The sequence below is a fragment of the Macroventuria anomochaeta genome (assembly GCF_010093625.1).
Source record: "Macroventuria anomochaeta strain CBS 525.71 unplaced genomic scaffold BU25scaffold_3, whole genome shotgun sequence".
Lineage (NCBI taxonomy): Eukaryota > Fungi > Ascomycota > Dothideomycetes > Pleosporales > Didymellaceae > Macroventuria > Macroventuria anomochaeta.
The window spans coordinates 504,023-517,440 of NW_022985364.1; the positions used below are offsets into that span (position 1 = coordinate 504,023).

Below are 13,418 nucleotides of genomic sequence, written 5' to 3' on the forward strand. Positions count from 1 at the left end.
CCTCCGGGCTGCCTTCTTCCAGAATGACATGCGACTCGGCTGTATGCTTCTTGAGTACACTACCACCATAGTCGCGTGAGCCTGAGTGTACTAGCACACAACGTCGTCCTGACGCAGAACCCCAGGGGAGGCGCTCATAGATTCCTCGACCACTTGGATCTCCGTGAAGTGGTTTCCCGCATCAATTGTTCCCAGTGAGCTGTCCCACTGTTCACCTGCAGAGCAGCTGCCCTTCTGGTCTTGCAGCCATAATTCCCTATAATCTCTTGTGCGCCATGGTCCTTCGAGACCACGCAGCTTCTCGGCCACTCTCTTGCCTTTGTCACCATCAACCTGACTTCAAAGTAAAGTGAGCCTGTACCAAGCCATCCCACAACCAATGTCTCCGCCGCTGAGTGGTGGATGAATGCATTTCTTCGACGCAAAGACAGCGTCTATAGGGAACTTGGTGCCTTGGTGGAGATCTGGCTGACCTACTGCGTGAACGATTCCTGGGAGCGTGTGGGCTGTGGTGGTGAGCTGCGTTATGGAGAGCGACTCAACTGGTGCATTGGAGGTGAGGACCTTGACGGGACAGTTGGGGTTTACATCTTCTGTGAGAGTCAGTGACTGTAATAGTTTTCTGTAGCATGCAGGGATCAACATTCTCAAACGTGCTCATCGAAGTGCACTTACCATGTACGATCGTTCCCTTCTTGACACTGACATACTCTTCTCCGGCGGAAACAAGCAAAACAATGTCGTTCTTGATGTTGGTTTTCCAGTGTTCCTCGTTCACTAGCTCTTGCCCCGGTTGCTTGACGAAGACTCGTGATGGCTTCTTCAGCTTCAGCCTTGACTGCGCAATCTTGAAGACCAGGGATCAAATGGAGTTTGTAGCTGCAGGATCTACGGCAGCAGATGCAGGAACAAGTAGTGGAGCCCTTTGCGACTGCTTCGCGTTGTTTGCGATTGTCACGCGCATCGCCATTGTAAGGAAATTGACAAGGCAAGATGTATGAGACTTCGACAGTTTTTGAACGGGTGTTGACGCGAAAGCTCAAATGGTGGATTGGGCAACAGTCAAGTGGGGATAGCGTTTGTTTGCAGTTCGAGGTGACGCAAGCAGTATTTGTGCTTTGTGATCAAACCGTAGAAGGTGATGATGGTCACTAGCGCGGTTCGATTCATCTTTGCTCATTCAGCAACGCCCTTTCACTACGAGCAACCATCGTGGCTGTACCAATGGCCCTGTGTCAAACACTGTATCCTTCGATGATTCGGGGACTCAACCATCGCACTATAAGTTATACATCTCTCTATGTGTGATTGAGTGCGCTGAGCGTGGCTCCTGGATTCAATGCCTACCATCTACGAGCAGCATCCTCCCTCGCCCGCTCTTCTCGTGCCCTTAAAAGACGTTCCTTGTTCTGCGCCTCAAGAGCCATCAACTGTTGCTGATAGTCCTCCAGAGTATGTCTCCCCTTTGCCACTGGGTCGTGCCCAGGCAAGGCGTAGCGCCAGCGGTCCTCGTCTTGTTCATCGGCTAGTATGAAGCCTGGTTGTTCATCTGTGGTACGACGAGTTAACGTTGTAACTTCGGAACTGATCAGAGATCTCGTCAGCCATCAACGACTCGCCTGTGACGGGAGACTTGTCAGGGGAGGTTTCGTACGTTTCGTAGTAGGCTGGTAACTCAAAGTCGGTGGCTGCGTGGTCGAGGATGTGGGGGTCAATGCCAGGGATTGGCGTTGCTGTGTTTACTGGGTCGGGCCCAGATCGAATCGTGGACGATTTCCCTGTGCTTTGAGGTGCATCGGGAAGCTGGCCGTTCGTCTCTACCATTTTATCGCCTTCGACTCGTACTTCTCGATCGCGAAGCCGTCGCATGAGCTCGAGGAACTGAGAGTTTTGGAACTTCTCACTGGTGTTGTCCGCAACTCTCTCTAGCAGGCGTCCGGCGGTCGCCGCCATCTCGTCATCGTCGGTCATCTTTGGCTGTTCCTCCTTCTGCTTGGGCTCTTGCTCGGCCAGCTCGTTCTGTGGAGTCTTCATGTACCCAGCCTCGTCCAGGTCCTGCCATATCCGCTCTTGACTCATGGGTACCCGAGCACCCAACGGGTATTGTGACATGACCCTCTGGTTGATTGCAGCAATCAGGCCCTCTGCGCGTGTCTTCACTTCTTGCGGGGCTCCACGGTTTACGATGCGTTGTAAAGAATCGACGATCCACTTTGCTTCGTTAGCGTCTTGTACCAGGTCGCCGCTTCTCTCCAGTATGCCCATATTGTCCAGGTACGATACAGCTTCTTCGGTGCGGCCGAGGCCCATTTCGCTCCAGACTTGGATGGCCGAGTATACAGCTAGGAATGTGTTAGTAGACATGGCACAGCTATATGATACTACACACCTGGCCGTGTTTCCCGTATCCGTATAAGAAGAGGATCCTCACTTGGCCGGTCCACGCCCATCACCTCGGGGTTCATGGCTCGAGACTGCGCTCGCTTTGCCTCTGCCTCTGCATCGGCGAAGGCATCTTGTTGCGCCTGCGCAAATGCCTGCTCGAAGGCTGCCTCGTCAAATGCTGGCTCCTGCACTGCCTGCTTTCCTTGAGTGACTTGTGACATCTGTGCGCCAAGTTGGAAGCTGTTCTGCGTGTATGAAGGTCCCGCGAACCCGCCCATGCCGTAACCTGACATGCCGCCAAATGTGGTCTGCTGCTGCTGCGCCAGCGCCAGCGCCGGAGTAGCTGTGGCTTGCTGCCTCATGAAGTCCTGATGCCATGCTGACGCCGCGCTCGCTGCCTGAGGGCGCTGCTGCTGGAAGGTGTGCGCAGGCTGGGTCGTGATATTCAGTCGCTGAAAGTCCGAGGCCCAGTCGGGTGCTTGTGGAGCATGCCCGAACTGTGGAGGAGGCGTTGCGAACTGCGGAGGGAAATGCTGAAAGTCAGGCTGCGGCGGGCCCGGGCGACCTTGCTGGAAGGCATCGAACTCAGAATCCAGTGCACCGGCATTTGGGCCTGGCGACGATCTAAAGCCCTGTCTATTGTGAACTCATGTTCTCTTCGCTGTAACATCCCAACGGACCTGTGCTGGAGAATGACGACCGACCAGGCGGTCTTGCTGCAGGGTCCGATCAACGGAGGTATGCTTCTGGAAGTTCTGCAGAGCGTTTGACGGCCCGCAAAGTGCGTCCGCCATGGCTGCTGAAGAACAAAGGGGTATCACCGCAAGAAAGCAAAAGACAAGAACGCGGAGGAAAGAGTGTTGCGGCGCGGCGTGATGCGTCAGGACTTCCAAATGTCCCGCGACGCCAGAAGCCGAGGCTTGCTCAATCGCGAGTGGGCCGAGCTGCCACGATCAGATGTCGACACCGAGCACGCGTGGCGCTGAACTTCGGCAGCCCCCCCCCCCACCCTCCCAACATGCAGTCACTGGATAGCAACACGAGCGTCATGTGGGAGGCTGCTCGCCATATCTCAGCTGCCCAGTATTGAAGCGAGGGCTGCTCGCTTCTCAGAACTTACCAGATTACTTCATCGGCGAGTGGCGAGAGGCCGGCATGGTGACACACGACCGGTGAACAGCTGAGAGGTTGTTGAGATAAGACCTTGACATCACCGTCACGCAGATATGCAAGAAGCTGCAACTGCTTGGAGTAGTTGCATACAATACCTGTATATTGTGAGGAACTCAGCTGCACTGGAGCCCAACGCTATCAGTGTATATAGTGAAAGAAATATAGAACCTGGTTTCGAACTGACACGAGTCGAAGGTGTGGAGAATGGTATACGCGATAGGAAATAGCAATAGCAAGAAAACAATGCTCCAACGCAAACGTCAAGCCCTCATCGTGATGCATCTCTATCTGAAGAACATGTCACCGATCGTTACGTTCCTTGCCGGGCGGGAGACGTCGCTGCGGGACCTTGATCTAGACTTTCTGCGCACAAATGCATACTCCTTCTTGCCACGGCGATCGCGGCCGTCCGCCTCGATGAATAAGCGGTCTCCGTGGTTCGAGCGAAGTCGTCGTGTGTGCTCGAAGAGGATGTCAGTCTCCTTCTGGCTCATCTCTCGGAGGACGATGACATAGTTGGGATCCTGTATCTGTTAGCGCTGAATTGATACATGAGAAGCTAGTGGTTACTTACAGCATCGTACTCGTAGGGGATGTCATAGTAATGTAGCGTCTCGATGTCGAGATACTCCCTCTTGATCTTTGCGTACGTGGGCTGAGGCGCAATACGCAGTGGGTTATGCGGTGTCAGTCCCACCTGCTGCTCCAGCTTCTTCTGCTGCTCGGGGTGTACCATGGCCTGGATCTGGTTTTCTTGGAACCCAAACTGAGCCAGGCGTTTGCGCATGGCAGCCTCGAGTTCTGCCTCTTCCTTATCGCGTTTCGCCTTCTCCGCAGCTTGCTTCTCTGCCTGCTTGCGCATGAACGCTTCGTATTCTTCTTTATCCTTCTGTTCTCGCGCCTTCTTTTCGAGCTCGATCTTGAGAAGTAACTCCTCGCGCTGCTTCTTTTCTTTCTCTGCGTCAAGAACTTTCTTGCGCTCGTATTCGTAGACAATGCGCTCGCGCTCAGCATTAGCTTTCGCCTCGTCCTCAGCCTTCTTCTTGTTATACGCATCTACTGCCGCCTGTTGAGCCGCCTTTGCCTCCTTCTCTTGCTTCTCACGCTTGGCTTGAGCTTCTGCAACAATTCTCTTTGCCTCTTCTTCTCTGGCTTTGGCTTCGTCTTCGCGTTTGCGAGCCTCCTTCTCGAACTTTGCTTTTTCCTCCTCGACAAGGCGTTTACGCTTCTCACTTGCCTCCCTCTGGTCCCTTTCGGCCTCGGCTAGGATCCGTTCGCGTTCTTCTTTCCTCTTACGCTGATCTGCTTCTGCTTTCGCTTTGCCGTCTGCGAGGATACGCTCTCTCTTTTCCTCCTCGTCCCGCAATTTAAGCTCACGTGCTCGCTCCTCCCTCTCGCGCTTGAGATCCCAGTCTATACGGAGCCTCTCTTCAGCGCGCTTGATGCGGTCCTCTTCATCTTCACGCTCTTGACGATCCTTGATGTGCTTCAATTCAATCTTTCTTCTTGTAATCTCCTCCCGCCTCTCCGCCTCCTCCTCTCGCCTATCTGCCTCAATCTTCGCCTCTGCCTCTCTCAGCCGCTGCTCGGCCAGTGACAGCTTGAGCTTATCTTCATAAGCACGGTCAGGTGAGTGGCCATGGTGATGATGGTACTCGCCTCGAGAACGGGATCGCGCCAACCGCTCCCTGGTGACCTGCAGTCGCAGTTCTTCTATGTCATCTTCCAGTGACCATTCGCCGGGCATCCTTCGAGTGCGGCCGCGGCCATCAGCGCTGGGCTCACGGCTTCGCTGATCGGTAGTGGTGCGCACATTGGGGCTGCTCTCGTTCTCCATGCGAGTTGTGTTATAGATAGTCACATTGGGAGTGACCCCGTGACCCTGGGACTTGGTTCGGTGAAGGCCGCTTGTATAGTGAACTTCGGGATTCAGGTACTCGGTGGTGTGGCGGCCAAAATGCTCACGCGGTTTGGGGACATGTCGAGCGCCGCCGTACACATCCTGTCGGTGATACCACTCATCCTCTGAATAGTCGTCGAAGTAGTTTGCGGGTGGCATCTTGGAGGTGTGGAAAGATGTGTAGGGAAAGATGAGTCGGATATATAGAACGAAGAGAGTTTCAGGTCCTGCAATAAATGCAACCAAGAGCAAACAGTGCTCAAAGGTGTGGGTTCAGGTGTCAGCTTAGAAAGCGGGGCGGTGATGATAGCTTGCTGGGGGGCGGCACAAGCTGACTGACACAATACACAAATGCGACAGACAAGCAGGTAACGTAAGAGCGCAGGAAGTTTCTGGACGAAGAGCGGACGCGTGAGAATTTGAGAGAAATTAAGCAGCCGTCATTTTGGGGGCCGAAAGCACCACACTGCACCACGATGCAGCTAGTCATCAGGCAGGCAGCTGCATCTTGGGGCTGAAGCCGGGCACTTTGGCATTGGTCTGCTGCCCGCCAGGCTGCATCTGCGCGAATGAGTGGGTGATTGGACACCTGGTCACGTTGCGGACTCCTTTGAAGACTTTGCTTTGGAGGATGACAGCGACCTGCGACGTTTGCGACGTGTTTGCGGGTACATGGCAGCATACAAGCGCGTTGTCTTGCGCGACTCGATGGAGGGGTACAATACTCTATATTCGTCGCTAATGCCGGGCGGCAACGCGCTTTACCGGAGAGGCGGCGGTGGCGGTTTGTAGAGACCTTGGATATGCTGTCAGCCTCGTCGATCGATGTCTTCAGACCGAAAAAGGATCCGTTGGTTGCCGTCGTACTCTCGCTGCCACTCACGAAGGTACTTCTCGCCTCTATCGAGATGTGGCCAGCACGGGAGCGCTTCGTGAAACACTGCACTCGTGTGGGTCACTACGAGCATCGTGACCATTTGCTATTCTGGACAAGCTTTCATGTGCCTGGCAGTCCCAGTTAGCGGAGGCACTGCAGCCCCCACCCGGACGTGCATTGGCAGCCCAGCCGCACCCTTTCATTTCGACGATCGACGACTGGGAGTGAAGCAGCGAAACGTGACCTCCTGACCGATGAATGATATGCTCCCACAGAGCTTGAGCTGACCAATGTTGTGTAATTCTTTGTTGGATGGCCCTGCGAACATTGGCATACCCAACGGTTGTAGACACACGAAGGCGCGATTAGCGTGTTTACCCCCTAAAGCTCCTTCCGTCGTCGATTTGTACCAAACGGCGATCGAGTTCCAGCAACATACACACAACATGTCGGTCTTCCCAACGGATGTTCAGTTGCTCGTACTAAACTTTGTTACATCAACAGCTGATCTCAAAGCGCTATGTCTAACATGCAAAATCACACAAACCATTGCGACACCGCGTCTGTATCAGAACATACGCCTCCGTACCCAAGCCCGCAATCATATAGTCCGGTTGCTCAAGAGCGTTGTAGCGGGTGCTGGCCGTCACCTACGCCACACGCGAATTGACTTTCGAGTTTTGTCCGCCTCCACCGGAGCCTACCACTGTGCAAACAGGTCCACCCAACGTGAACCAAGAATCCCATTTGACTATCTGACCACCGATGCATTCAACGAGCAAATGTATATGGTACTGGAGGTGCTACTAGATCGTTGTCTTTCAACCTTCGGTCAGCTAGCATCAGTGGGAGCTATCCTTCCATCTTGTGGCTCGACTAACCGTGAACTTCGCAAACTTTAGGGATTATCTCAGACTGCTCGGTGCCCTAGAGATTGTGCGATACATAGAAAAGTCACAGGAGAAGTTATGACGTTGTTCTGTCTTCTGGGATGATACAGAAATTGCCAGGCGGAGCCCTTTCCACGGAACCATGATGCCGCCAAGTTCGCTCCAAACTCTCGACATTCAATTCACAAGCACAGTGGGCCTATCTGAGTTCCTCGAACAAGTTTTCACAAAGAGATACAGTAACCTCGACCGCCTATCTCTAAGTCAGCTACCTGAAGAAGCCCCACATGCATTGACACCCATTTGCAAGAACTTCAGAGTAGTCCTGTGTGCTCTCAACTACGTCTTGAGAGCATTCGAGTTTTGCTTCAATATTGAAGAGTCCTTCGAACCCATACGAGCTCTGGTCTACCTGGGCATGTTGTCAGAATTGTACGTCTCTGAGTGTGTCGGGGCTGATGGGTTCCTGCAAGATCTTGGGCGTGAATTCAAGGAGGTCCATGCCACCTCGTTGCTGCGCCACTTGTACGCGCATGTCCAGTCCAGCAGCTGCCTCGGAAATATTCTAGATTGTTCGGAGAATCTTTCCTAGATCAGCCTCGTCACAGGGAATTCTGATGCCAATGCACTCTGGCATCGGATTGACCGTATCGGTTGTTCTTCTGGGAGCCTTTCTTCAAAGCTTGCCTGAACCTGGAGCAGATAGGCTATCAACTGCAAGAGCGTGATCTTAAATTGCACGAGTGGGAAAATCAGGGAGGCTTCCTCGAGCGATGGTAAGTATCTGAATTGTATCCGACGATCAGAGTATGCTAATATTGGTGAAGGAAGACATCAAATATTTGAAGAACCTGCGCATACTACATCTCCGAGTCTTCCGCTGTAGGGAGCTTGTAGACGAAGGATTGAATGAGCACAAGCGCCTGAGGGAGGTCTGGTTGGACTTCCGGTGCTTCGCTAATGCGTTCTTCCAATACTTGGGGAAACTCGGGATCTGCCCTAAGCAAAATGCTCTGGTCATTGGTACATACTGGAGTTTTAACAAGGCTGAAGTGACTGACGAAGTCACCTTGGCGCCTAGGTGTTGCTATATCAAAAGCTACCAGACTGATATTCTTGTACGGAAAAGACCTGTTGCTCTATCTGTTTCAGGCTCAGACCCTCGTCAAGCACATCCAACATCCAATATCGAACATACTGGAGCTCGATACTGAGTGCGATTGGATTGGGAGCAGTCAAACGCGTTGATTAGTCATTCAAGAGATTGTAGTTAGCGCGAAACTGACACGGACGCGTCTCTCACCACCCAGATCTTCCTTTAATCACAACTCGCCCGTCATGCCTGATCTCCCAATTGATGTTCAGCTCCTCATATTGGAACATGTTACCTCTAAGGCCGACCTCAAAGCATTATGCCTGACCTGTAAAGGCGTTCGGGCTGTAGCAGTACCCCTTTTGTATCATACCGTCTATCTGCGCACATGGGATCGTGATGGGACCAGTCGCTTCGTTCGAAGCGTCGCGGCAGGTGCTGACCTTTATCTCCAACATACTCGTTCCTTGATTTTCGAAGATGAAATGAGTCGAACATGACTGCGCGTGGGGCCATTTGCGGTATTGTTTCGTCAGAGAGCAGCAGAACTGTTGCAAGACTCTTTTCAGAGTATGAGTTTCACCAGCTGGATTTTGAGTGCGAGCTGCTTGATCACGATCCGAAGAATGAGTGGGAGGGCGGACCGATGGGTCGGTTTCAGGGCGCATTCCACCAGCGCTCACCATTTGAGCTTTGGCTGACTGTAACACGCCCACACTTTGAGGCCAGCTTGAAGAGCGCAGCAACCTAATTGGGTGTCTGGGGTAAACGGACGTTCCGCACGGAGCCGCGTGTCGCGAGACAATATATCATTCTGTATTCCGTATAAGCGCAAAGGGGTATTCGCAAACAATGTAATGTTACGTCCAGTCACTACTGTGCGTTTTGCCTGAGCTTTGGCATGCCCTCCTTCTTGCCCCATCCCCAGACCTTGCCGTTAATATCCGGGAGCATGACAAGCCACACGATGGACACAATCCATGCCATCAATGTGTCGACTATGATATTGTTCCTCTGGCTGCTGCCCAGCGAACCCCAGCGTAGCAGATCTATCATCCAGTTCGTTGTCGGCATGTAGTTGCCATTCTCCAGCCCTCTAACAGCGGCAGTCGCAGCTTCCACCTCAGTCTGCTTGGGGTCAGACGATTCGAGCAGACGTGTGACGGGGTGCTTAGTCTTCTCCTCGTTCTCGAACCCAGGTGAGAGGATTGTACCAGGGAAGACAGCATGGATGTTGACATCAAACGGTGCAGGTGTCTGCCCTGTCGCAGCTTGCGAGCGGCGCGCTCCGTTGTACAGCAGGACTTCCGAGCGCAGACCGTCTGCCAGTGAGCGCAGCGCAGCCTTTGCAGGTGAGTAGGGTGTGTAGCCCGCCAGACCCACAAACGCAACTCCCGAGGATGTGAGAATGAAGTGCCGTGTTCCTTGAGGTACAGCGCTCTTTTCCTGCGACGAGTACGGCGTGTCAGGGTACCACCAGGCCGTCAGTGTCTTATGTGCGAGGTACGCAGCTGAGAAGTAGTTCAGATCCATTTGCTTGCGCATGGTCTCGGTATTGGTCTCTACGAAAAGCCCTGGTATCGAAGCTCCGGCAATTGCCCATACGACCTCAGGCATAACGCCATCGTTCCAGGCGGTGGTTTCAGCAAGTATGCGTGCGTTCTCTGCCTCAGAGGATACATCGGCGGAGATGTAGTGGAAACGTTGGCTGGAAGGGTTCTTTGCATGTGATCGCACGTATTCGACGGCGGCTTCGAGGTTCTTAACGGTTCGGGCAACGAGGACAAGGTTTGCGCCGCGGGCAGATAGCAGCTTGGCGACTTCTCTGCCCATGCCTTGAGAGGCACCAGTGAGGAGGACTGTCTACAACGATACATTAGTGGAGATCTGCTTAGTGTGGACTGGGAGTGCTTACCTTCCCCTCCACCGGGAACTGGTTCCCCTTCCAAAATGCGAAGCCCATAGTGTCCAGACTAACTATTCCCACAAGTGCAAGGACGAGTATGGTCGCAGCAAGAAGCCATTGAGACATTTGAAGAGTAAAATCTCAAAGCTAACGTCTGACGGATGCCTAGGACGAAAGGGGAGAGACATGGATCTTGTAAGCACTACAAGATGTCAACAAATCAATAGCGAGCAGTGGGCTGCTGCAAGTGGCATTCGGAACCGGTAGAGGCGCCTTCCCTATCTCAGACTAGTGCAGACCCTAGCGCGAAGGCTGATGGGCCGTGCTTTCCCGCGGCGGCCAAGATTTTGAAACTTTTTTGGACATCATCTTGAACATCGTCAGTTCGGCGCCACGGATCTCGACAACAGCAAATATGGCCAAGAAGAGGAAGGCTGGCGGCCGCGCATATGGCGACTCGAAGTCGTCCAAAGACGACGGTTCGAAACTCGCCATCAATTCTTGGGAAGATGTTGCTGATTCGGAGGATGAGTTCCTCTTGAACCGCGAGAAGGTCTTGCTAGACGAGGGGCCAGCTGCGAAGAGGTTAAGGAAATACCAAGAAGAGGGTGAGCAGCCTTTGAAATCGTTTGTCACTACAGTAATTAACTCCAGCAGATAAGTTCCTCGAAAACTCCGAAGAAGAGATCCTGGGCGACAACCTTAGCGACAGCGACGACGATGACGACGATGACGATGCCAGCGATGTTGCCGAACCCGACGGTCAGGCGCCTGAAGACGAGGATGAGGAGATGGACGAGGCTTGGGGTACCACAAAGAGAGATTACTACAATGCCGACGCGATCGAAACAGAGCAGGATGCTCTTGACGAAGAGAAGGAAGCACGTCGATTGCAGAAGAAGCAGCTTCAGGCCATGTCGGAAGCAGCTTTCGGTTTCGACGAGGACGAGTGGCTAGGCCAGGGCGAGGAAGAGGAGACAGAGGGTGGCGCGAGGGTCACAGAGGTGCTACCTCAACTACAGATCACAGACAGCATGTCTGAGGAGGAACGGCTCAAGATCATGAAGACACGATACCCCGAGTTCGAGCACATCTCAAGAGAGTACCTACGCCTGCAACCGCTGCACGACGAACTGGCCGCCGCCGCCAACGCCGCCGAACGACTGCTCAAGTCGCGCGCCACAAAATTGAGCAAGTCCACCCAGACCACCCCCATCGCCGTCACAAAATACCGAGCTTGCGCAGCATACCTCGCAGCCATGGCCATGTACTTCGCTATCCTGGGGTCAACCGCGAAGGATGATGGCTCGTCAGTAATCGCGCTGGACCCGAAGGAGCTGCACGAGCACCCGGTCATGGAGAGTTTGCTGAAGACACAGAGGTTATGGACAAAAATCGAGAGTCTACCAGTTGCCGACCCCATGGTTGAGACGGACGCGGACGAGCTTTCAGTCATCGAGGAAGCCAGCGCTCTGTCAGGCGCAGAGCCTGATCAGGCACCCAAGAAGAAGGCACAGAAGCAGAAGAAGACCAAGGCAGAGCGTGCCGCAGACACCGCTCGCGCTGAAGCTAAGGCTCGCCGCGCCGAGAAGCTGCTACAGACCGAGCAAGATCTTGGATCACTGTCAGCACTTACTGACAGAGCCGCACTCAAGAAGGCGTCGAAGAAAAAGAAGGCACCAGAGGGCAAGATCAACCTGCTCAACCCCGACGATTCAGACTTTGGCGAAGAGACCGATCTCACTGCACACGAACTGGCCGAGAAGGCGCGCAAGAAGAAGTCCCTGCGCTTCTACACATCCCAGATCGCCCAAAAAGCCAACAAGCGCGACGCAGCCGGCAAAGACTACGGCGGCGACGCAGACGTCCCACACCGCGAGCGCCTCAAGGACAGACAAGCCCGCCTGCAAGCCGAAGCTGAGAAGCGCGGCCAACACAAGGACGCCGGCCCCGGCGTCGCCCTCGGCGAAGGCCCAGACAGCTCCGGCGACGAAGCCGAGCCGTTCCGGCCAGAAGACAACGACTTCGAAGACGAAGACGGCTACTACGACATGGTCGCCGCGCGCAGCAACACCAAGAAGGCCGCCAAATCCGAGCGCGCAGCCGCATACGCCGAGGCCGCCAAACAGGGTGCTCAAGTCATCGAAGAGGAGATTGTGGGCGATGATGGGCGCAGACAGATCAGCTACCAGATTGCGAAGAACAAGGGGCTTACCCCGCACCGTAAGAAGAGTGTGAGGAATCCGAGGGTTAAGAAGAAGGAGAAGTATAAGGAGAAGCTTAAGAAGGAGAAGAGTATGCGGCCCGTGTTTGATAAGGCGAAGGCTGCGTCTGGGCATGCGAATTATGGGGGTGAGCTTACGGGTATTAAGAAGGGTATGGTTAGGAGTAGGAAGTTGTAGTTCTGGAGATCTGGAGGTTGTTGTTAGAGTAGGAATCATACCCCGTGGATCTCGTTCACACATCCTCACTCTTCCCTCCTCACATGCCGTTGTGATTTGTTTAATCGAAAAGTGTGTCGCATTATATGTCATATCGTTATCCTAACCCACAGCAGCCAGACGCCGTAGCAGGCTGCCCATCATGTCATATAATCGTATCTCATAACCTCGCACACATCGTGGTCGTGGTAATCACCTAACCATATCGGACGTTCTGCACAGTCCCATCCTCGCCAACGTGAATGTTCAGCCTCTCAGGCTTGTGGTCCATCGTGCTCATGCTGTCGGGCTTGAGTACGCGGTGCTCTTTGGGAAGGTCCTGCTTTGCGAAGGTCTGATCGAACTTATCAGCACTCGCTTGTCTAACAAACTGTGACTCGCCTCCACTGCGCGGCACTTGCATGCACAGGGTAGTGGGAAGAGCGGACAATAGGCGATAGTATGGGGAACGTACGGTCTCGTTGTGCGTGTCGCCGAGAGACTTGCCCATGAGCTTGCCCATCCAGTCGTCCTTGCCGTCCTTGGACTGTAGACCGGGAACTACAAGAGGCATCTTGTGTATCGAAGTAGTCGTAAGGGTGCGTGTGAGAGTTCGCGGGAGTATCGTGGTGGATCAAATTGTAGGCTGAAAGGTGATCTGGTGTATGTGTGTGAGTCTTGTATCGGAGAGAGATATGGGTATATATGCTGATAATATACCCTGGCAGGAGGCGAGAGATTACTTGGTCGAAGCGCGTTTGTCGGTCGAGATCG

At 53.7% G+C, this 13,418-nt stretch overlaps 7 protein-coding genes across 7 annotated transcripts; 2 read left to right on the forward strand and 5 right to left on the reverse strand.

The window, feature by feature from the left end:
• Nucleotides 1-339: 339 nt before the first annotated feature.
• Nucleotides 340-970, reverse strand: BU25DRAFT_454430 (uncharacterized protein; the record flags this gene model as incomplete). Its single annotated transcript, XM_033709867.1, has 3 exons — nucleotides 340-593; nucleotides 676-838; nucleotides 893-970. 3 exons carry the CDS (start codon nucleotides 968-970, stop codon nucleotides 340-342), a joined length of 495 nt encoding a protein of 164 aa, XP_033566250.1.
• A 575-nt stretch (nucleotides 971-1,545) lies between these two features.
• On the reverse strand, nucleotides 1,546-3,179 carry BU25DRAFT_454431 (uncharacterized protein; the record flags this gene model as incomplete). Its single annotated transcript, XM_033709868.1, has 3 exons — nucleotides 1,546-2,342; nucleotides 2,390-3,017; nucleotides 3,066-3,179. 3 exons carry the CDS (start codon nucleotides 3,177-3,179, stop codon nucleotides 1,546-1,548), a joined length of 1,539 nt encoding a protein of 512 aa, XP_033566251.1.
• A 449-nt stretch (nucleotides 3,180-3,628) lies between these two features.
• BU25DRAFT_406573 (uncharacterized protein) lies at nucleotides 3,629-5,826 on the reverse strand. The gene is made up of 2 exons (XM_033705318.1): nucleotides 4,133-5,826; nucleotides 3,629-4,082 (listed from the first exon to the last, which is right to left on the reverse strand). Exons 1-2 carry the CDS (start codon nucleotides 5,615-5,617, stop codon nucleotides 3,843-3,845), a joined length of 1,725 nt encoding a protein of 574 aa, XP_033566252.1. The 5' UTR covers nucleotides 5,618-5,826; the 3' UTR covers nucleotides 3,629-3,842.
• A 2,737-nt stretch (nucleotides 5,827-8,563) lies between these two features.
• Nucleotides 8,564-8,818, forward strand: BU25DRAFT_331135 (uncharacterized protein; the record flags this gene model as incomplete). The annotated part of the gene is made up of 1 exon (XM_033702382.1): nucleotides 8,564-8,818. The coding sequence occupies one exon, from the start codon at nucleotides 8,564-8,566 to the stop codon at nucleotides 8,816-8,818; it is 255 nt and encodes an 84-aa protein (XP_033566253.1).
• A 373-nt stretch (nucleotides 8,819-9,191) lies between these two features.
• Nucleotides 9,192-10,281, reverse strand: BU25DRAFT_454433 (3-ketodihydrosphingosine reductase, Tsc10; the record flags this gene model as incomplete). The annotated part of the gene is made up of 2 exons (XM_033709869.1): nucleotides 9,192-10,181; nucleotides 10,234-10,281. 2 exons carry the CDS (start codon nucleotides 10,279-10,281, stop codon nucleotides 9,192-9,194), a joined length of 1,038 nt encoding a protein of 345 aa, XP_033566254.1.
• Nucleotides 10,282-10,395: 114 nt separating this feature from the next.
• BU25DRAFT_139326 (Sas10/Utp3 family protein-like protein) lies at nucleotides 10,396-12,926 on the forward strand. Its single transcript, XM_033700578.1, has 3 exons — nucleotides 10,396-10,832; nucleotides 10,882-12,797; nucleotides 12,924-12,926. The coding sequence occupies exons 1-2, from the start codon at nucleotides 10,640-10,642 to the stop codon at nucleotides 12,624-12,626; spliced, it is 1,938 nt and encodes a 645-aa protein (XP_033566255.1). The 5' UTR covers nucleotides 10,396-10,639; the 3' UTR covers nucleotides 12,627-12,797; nucleotides 12,924-12,926.
• On the reverse strand, nucleotides 12,843-13,246 carry BU25DRAFT_406577 (uncharacterized protein). Its single transcript, XM_033705319.1, has one exon. It carries the CDS (start codon nucleotides 13,216-13,218, stop codon nucleotides 12,862-12,864), a length of 357 nt encoding a protein of 118 aa, XP_033566256.1. The 5' UTR covers nucleotides 13,219-13,246; the 3' UTR covers nucleotides 12,843-12,861.
• Nucleotides 13,247-13,418: the final 172 nt, after the last annotated feature.